The following is a 6,843-nucleotide window of genomic DNA, read 5'->3' as shown; positions in this document are numbered from 1 at the left end:
CAAAGTATGCGGATGAGGCCGCAGCCTATAAAAACACCCGGCGCCCCCGCCGTCGCTCGGTTAGTTGCGAGCCCCCACCGAAAGCACTGCGAGGAAGCAAGAAGCAGCGGCGGGCCTCCTCGCCGCATTCCACCAAATTTCCCTGTAGGTAGGTCTCCATTGGAGTCGATTAGAGCCTTGAATCGGAACGGTTTTCTTGAGGTAGGTTCCGGTTCTTGCCCGTTCTTCCTTCGTTGTTCGCTGTCCGGTTCGTGATTTGGCCTTTCGCCAAGAAATCGAGGCGTGCTTGTCTCTAGTTCTTCGATTCTATTGCCGGAGTCTATGAAGTTCTTGCTAATCCATTCTCCGCGTTCTCGTTTCAGCCTGCGAGTTCTTGCCTTTCCTCACCAATTTGGTCGCTTCCCAGCTCCTGGAAGAGGCCCAAGCGAAGCCTGAAGGTACGAATCCCGTGTCCATCTCGATTCGGTTACTCCGATTGTTTGTGCAGAATCTGTTTTTACTCTGTATGTTCAATCTCCATTGCGCAGTTTCCACCGTGATTAGCAGCTAATCAGCGTCTTTCGCTAGTTATCTGAATTCTGAAGAAGCGGATTGAGCAAACAAGAACTGCTTTCGAGGTGTGCTCTGAGTCTTGCATTCCTGTTCCTTTCCCAAGAGTTCAATAAGGGCTTGACTCTGGTTTTCCTGATTCGATGAGTTTCTTGCTGATACATTTATTTTCTCTTCTTGTTCCAGTCCTCAGGTTCTTGCTTTTCCTGACCAATTCGATCGCCTGCCATTTTCCACAAGAAGCCTCGAAGCCGTCAGGTACAACTCTTTTACCATGTCTCGCTAGCCACTGCCTAGTGATTGGTAGATGAAGTTCATTTCTTCGCTGTGACCCCTTGTATGCAAGAATGCTTGAAATACAGAAAGAAATAGAGAGGGGGGTCATCCCAGAACCAAGTTTCAGTTCATGTATGTTCGTGATGCAATGATCGTGTGTCTGTTCTTGGTATGTTCTCTGGAGGGAAAAGTTGTTCTCTTGGAAGAAAAGTTTGATGAGATTGAATTAATGTGTCTGATGCAGTACTTGACGCAGTCGATTGGATGAATTTTTGCGTGTCCATTAGTTATGTTGGTGTTTTGGCCAGCAAGTTTCTCACTTTTGCCGAGGATTTTTGTTGAGCCTTATCTTTTAGTTTACTGGTTAGATGGTTGTTGTTTGTTTCAAAGAATGCCTTGCTTATACGATGCGTTCTTAATTACTGAATGATTGCTGTGATTCAGAAATGGCCCTCAACAGAAGATATGCAGCATGCGTGGAAAGAATATGCCACTTCCATGAATTTCCCCAAATTTATTATGATTGTTGTTATTGCTAGTAGGGTGCTATCCGTAGGCTATCATTTAGGATATTTCCACAGTTGCTGCTTCCATGGATTTGCTTTTTTGAAAGAAAATCCTAAATCCACTGAATTTCCTATGACGTGCCCTTAACTGTAAGTGTGCTGTGTTTCAGAAATGGGAAAGAAGTGCAGCACCTGCGGCAAGACCTACAAAAATAAACGTGCTTTTAATGGCCACAAGATGAAATGCAAGTCCCCCAAGAATCCTGAGCAAAATGCTGCAGGACAGGAAGAGGCTTCAAGCAGTGTCGGCGATAGGAAAGATCTGCTTAATTTTCATATAGAAAGGCGGCCACGGAGCAGCCGGGGTGCAGTGAAGGAGATGGATGGTGGAAATGAAGTCTTTCCGTCAGAAGCGGAGATAGATGCTGCAGAGGGGCTTAGTCTTCTCCAGTACCGATGTGGCAAGGATACATCTTCTGATAATGAACCGGGAATTGATTATTCAGGGGTTGAATCAGCTGCTGATAATTCTGATGCAGTGCAAGAGGACAACCCGTGTCTTCCGTTGATTTTGGGTAAACTCAATAAGATAATATCTGATAGAAACTCAGCTTCTGTGAATCTCTGTGGAGGCGCTGAAAAATGTGGAAATGAAGCCCTTTCTTTAGAAGAGACGGGATTGATTCACAATGATGATGTGATGAGGATCTATGTGGACAGTCAAAGGCTGGTTGATTGTCCTGAAAATTCTGTTGTGGTTGAGCCAAAACGGCCCAAGCTTGATCTCAAGGTTTCTGACAGCAGTGACAACCCAGCTTCTGATGGTGCTCAAGGTGGCAACAATGATGCGTCGAGGTCTGGCACGCCGAAGCTGAAACAGACATCTCTGACGGAGCCAATGGCCACAGAGGCGGATCGGGAACAAGAACAGAAGTCAGATGTCTTAGAGGCTCCCCTGCCTCTCGCTACAACCTCTGTTGACCAATCAGGAACTGACAGTCCAGGTGACGAATCAGCTGCTGATACTTCAGATGAGGTGCGGGATTCCATGGTGGTGCTGCAGGTCGCACAAGGTCTCCTGGATCTAAGAAACTGCACAGATCGATGAGGTCCCCGTTGCAGTGAAAGAGGATGTACAGCCGAGTGCTTCTGATCTAAAATCATTAGGTACCCGTTAACTGAAAGTGCACTGCCCTGACCCCTGAGGGTGAAGTCTGAATCGCAACCATGATAGACGGTTCAGTGTGAGCCTATACAGGATATCGTGTCGAGTCGATGAGATTTCTTGACTTGCTGGTTCCATCACCCTGAAACCAAAACTCAGTTTTTTTTTGCGTCTACTGGTAGATAGGTACAGGTTACTATACTGATGATACTTTCGCGTAATGGCGAAGTCATTGCGTGCTTGCTTCGATGGTGAAGCAGTTTTGTCCAGTTACATGCAATGGATCATTTCTAGTTCTGCTTTATACTTTGTTTCTGTACATGCTGATATCTTGATAATATTGCTTGCCTCTGGTTCATGAGTGAATATTCCTCGACATACACTCATGTGGAGTATTGGGTGGCAAATATGGCGTGGCCTTTTTTTTGTTTGCTAGTTGCTCTGTTTATATATATATTCATATGTTTGCTCATGAATCGCCTCTTAAAAATACAGGAATTTGGATGATCATGAGTTCATTATGGCTGGATGCTTTGCATGCTTGGATGATCATGAGTTTATTATGGCTGTGATTGCGCTGTTTTCCTGTTCAGTCGTTTCGCGTCTCAACAACTTAACAAATTCACTAAACTTGGTGATGTTTGAACTTTTGTGTAATGGACTTTATGAGTGTGGAGTCTCGGCTTTCTGAACATCAACTCAGGGACGATGAACTGGATTTGGAAGCTCTTTTCAAGAGGACCAGGGTTTGTGGAAGAAGTTGATCTTGGCAAAGTATGCGGGCACCAAGGACATCTTTTCTTGCTCGAGGCAGGGAGGATCCCACTGCCTTCACCAAACCCCAGCTTTAGGATAGCGAAGGTTCTGATTGAACTGGTGGTGGCAAGGCACCGGTCTGCTCAAAGACAGGGGCGGAGTCAGGATTTGAGCACGAGGGCAAAGAAGCCACATATATAGCCATTCCATACTCTCTTTGTTCCTAAATATAAGCTTTTTTTAGATATTCCAATATAAACTATATACGAAACAAAAAAAAATGAATCTGCGCTCTAAAATATATCTATATACATCCATATGTAGTCCATATTAAACTCTCTAAATTGGCTTATATTCAGGAGCAGAGGGAGTATAATGTATATATAAAAGACGACTATAGAAATTTGTATAATTTAAAAGAAAATAACACTTCTGCTAGCTCAAATATAATGTAACTCTAGACCACTAAAACCTATCAAACAAGTCAACAGTAGTCATTCTCAAAACATTGTACTAATAACATTTCCTAGTAATTTGTATAGTCTACGTTGGATATCCTTTGAGATTTCAATCTAGCCGTGAGACAATGATGTTATGTATTATAAGATATTAACGTTTGTTTGAGATTCAGGGATTATGTTCAGCTTTACCAGTTAAACTGAATCTCTGAAATCTAAAATAAAAAAAATATTCGAATCAGTTTTTGTAAAACAGAAACACTGGTGAGCCGCCTGGTGCATAAAAGCTATGGGGTCGCTTAGGGGTGTTAAATCCATGAACATTTAAAGTTCACAAAGGAAATAATTAAGTTTGTGAGCATAATTTACCTTTTTCAAATTTGCAAAAAAAAATTGAAATCAATTAAAAAAACCATGGACTTTATTAATAACAAAACTAATGGGGTAGATTCCTCGGTTCACAAGCTCTGAGCTCCGATTTGTTGGCTTTAGTTGCAAATGATATCGGACATGGTTGGCAACCCTTGGCTTTATTAATAACAAAACTAATGGGGTAGATTCCTCGGTTCACAAGCTCTGAGCTCCGATTTGTTGGCTTTAGTTGCAAATGATATCGGACATGGTTGTCTCCTTTTAGCACCCGTTGAAGCTGAGCATTCCTTCAGATTTTTTTGGTTTCAGTTCAGTATAAAATGTTCTCACATCAGCTCATCCTGAGCTGAAAAAATAATTTAAAATAAAGCATCGAAAGCAGATCAAATGCAATTGCGAAGGTTTAGGAACTGCAGAAGTACAAACAGCAAAAAAACAGGCACACGTTCAGGGCTCATTTATTCATTCAAGTTCATCCAAATCTGCTGCAGCACAGCATAAAGTTCAGACACAGCCAGATATAACGCTAGACCACAGCACGGTAGCAACAAAGAACAAGACCAGACGAGGACACGCTGACAATCACAACGGAGTACACAGAAAGACAACCGACTCGTGAGCCCAGAGACATAAGCAGCTCCATGGCCAGGCACTTACTGGCCACCACGGAGGCGGAGCACCAAGTGAAGGGTGGACTCCTTCTGGATGTTGTAGTCCGCCAGAGTGCGGCCATCCTCAAGCTGCTTACCAGCAAAGATGAGGCGCTGCTGGTCTGGTGGGATACCCTCCTTGTCCTGGATCTTCGCCTTCACATTGTCGATGGTGTCTGAAGACTCGACCTCGAGCGTGATTGTCTTGCCGGTGAGGGTCTTCACGAAGATCTGCATACCACCCCTGAGACGGAGCACCAGGTGGAGGGTGGACTCCTTCTGGATGTTGTAGTCCGCCAGAGTGCGGCCATCCTCAAGCTGCTTACCAGCAAAGATCAGACGCTGCTGGTCCGGTGGGATACCCTCCTTGTCCTGGATCTTCGCCTTCACATTGTCAATGGTGTCTGAAGACTCGACCTCGAGCGTGATGGTCTTGCCGGTGAGGGTCTTGACGAAGATCTGCATGCCACCACGCAGGCGGAGCACCAGGTGGAGGGTGGACTCCTTCTGGATGTTGTAGTCAGCGAGGGTGCGGCCGTCCTCAAGCTGCTTGCCGGCAAAGATGAGGCGCTGCTGGTCCGGGGGGATGCCCTCCTTGTCCTGGATCTTCGCCTTGACGTTGTCAATGGTGTCCGAAGACTCGACCTCCAAGGTGATGGTCTTGCCGGTGAGGGTCTTGACAAAGATCTGCATACCACCCCTGAGGCGGAGCACCAGGTGGAGGGTGGACTCCTTCTGGATGTTGTAGTCAGCGAGGGTGCGGCCGTCCTCAAGCTGCTTACCAGCAAAGATGAGGCGCTGCTGGTCTGGTGGGATGCCCTCCTTGTCCTGGATCTTCGCCTTCACGTTGTCAATGGTGTCGGATGACTCGACCTCAAGCGTGATGGTCTTGCCGGTGAGGGTCTTAACAAATATCTGCATGCCACCCCTGAGGCGGAGCACCAGGTGGAGGGTGGACTCCTTCTGGATGTTGTAGTCAGCAAGGGTGCGGCCGTCCTCAAGCTGCTTGCCGGCGAAGATGAGGCGCTGCTGGTCCGGGGGGATGCCCTCCTTGTCCTGGATCTTCGCCTTGACGTTGTCGATGGTGTCTGAAGACTCGACCTCCAAGGTGATGGTCTTGCCGGTGAGGGTCTTGACGAAGATCTGCATGCCACCCCTGAGGCGGAGCACCAGGTGGAGGGTGGACTCCTTCTGGATGTTGTAGTCAGCGAGGGTGCGGCCGTCCTCAAGCTGCTTGCCAGCAAAGATGAGGCGCTGCTGGTCCGGAGGGATGCCCTCCTTGTCCTGGATCTTCGCCTTGACGTTGTCGATGGTGTCTGAAGACTCGACCTCGAGCGTGATGGTCTTGCCGGTGAGGGTCTTGACGAAGATCTGCATGCCACCACGCAAGCGGAGCACCAGGTGGAGGGTGGACTCCTTCTGGATGTTGTAGTCAGCAAGGGTGCGACCGTCCTCAAGCTGCTTGCCAGCGAAGATGAGGCGCTGCTGGTCCGGAGGGATGCCCTCCTTGTCCTGGATCTTCGCCTTGACGTTGTCGATCGTGTCAGAGGACTCGACCTCAAGGGTGATGGTCTTGCCGGTGAGGGTCTTCACAAAGATCTGCATCTGCAAACATAAAGTGTACCAAAACCATAATAAGGCACTCGTAATCATGAAACTGCAGAACATAAAGCATATATGAACCAGAAGGCCATGATCCAAGAGAGACGAAATTGTAACTATGTCTTGAACTATTAGATAGCAGATTGATGTTCAAGTTTGACCACAAGCTAAAAAGATCAGTTAATATATATGATTTTCAGACAAGAACTGATGCACAAGTACAGATACCTTCAAGTTTTGACACAACAAGATACAATATCAGTTAAATCAACAGTACTACTGTAAGCAAACACAATTGACTCTTAAGAGCAGAACCGGTGCACAAGAACGGATCCTCCAAACAACTACTAGGCCCAACAACTAACATAGGAACCAGTTTTGCTAAAGCACATCTAGGTGTGCCCAAGTATGCAACTCAGGTATATCCGTTCACAGATCAAGCATAGGTGCAACATAAAAAGGCTCATGAGCGCCACAAAGTCTGAGCGACTCAGCAGGACACTCGCTGA

At 46.5% G+C, this 6,843-nt stretch overlaps 2 protein-coding genes across 3 annotated transcripts; one reads left to right on the top strand and one right to left on the bottom strand.

Annotated features, from left to right (window-relative positions):
• Window positions 1-73: 73 nt before the first annotated feature.
• On the top strand, window positions 74-2,862 carry LOC125529809. 2 transcript variants are annotated; one of them, XM_048694225.1, is made up of 5 exons: window positions 74-201; window positions 363-437; window positions 528-617; window positions 736-807; window positions 1,502-2,862. In XM_048694225.1, exon 5 carries the CDS (start codon window positions 1,504-1,506, stop codon window positions 2,437-2,439), a length of 936 nt encoding a protein of 311 aa, XP_048550182.1. In that variant the 5' UTR covers window positions 74-201; window positions 363-437; window positions 528-617; window positions 736-807; window positions 1,502-1,503; the 3' UTR covers window positions 2,440-2,862. The 2 variants fall into 2 exon arrangements, with proteins under 2 accessions (XP_048550182.1, XP_048550183.1); XM_048694226.1 differs by having other exon boundaries at window positions 78-148.
• Window positions 2,863-4,514: 1,652 nt separating this feature from the next.
• Window positions 4,515-6,801, bottom strand: LOC125529810 (polyubiquitin-like). Its single transcript, XM_048694228.1, has one exon. It carries the CDS (start codon window positions 6,398-6,400, stop codon window positions 4,736-4,738), a length of 1,665 nt encoding a protein of 554 aa, XP_048550185.1. The 5' UTR covers window positions 6,401-6,801; the 3' UTR covers window positions 4,515-4,735.
• Between the last annotated feature and the right edge of the window lie 42 nt (window positions 6,802-6,843).

This window comes from Triticum urartu, unplaced genomic scaffold (assembly GCF_003073215.2).
Source record: "Triticum urartu cultivar G1812 unplaced genomic scaffold, Tu2.1 TuUngrouped_contig_5866, whole genome shotgun sequence".
In the NCBI taxonomy this organism is placed as follows: domain Eukaryota; kingdom Viridiplantae; phylum Streptophyta; class Magnoliopsida; order Poales; family Poaceae; genus Triticum; species Triticum urartu.
Note: the sequence above shows the minus strand (reverse complement) of the source record. Positions and strands in the feature narration are given on the sequence as shown.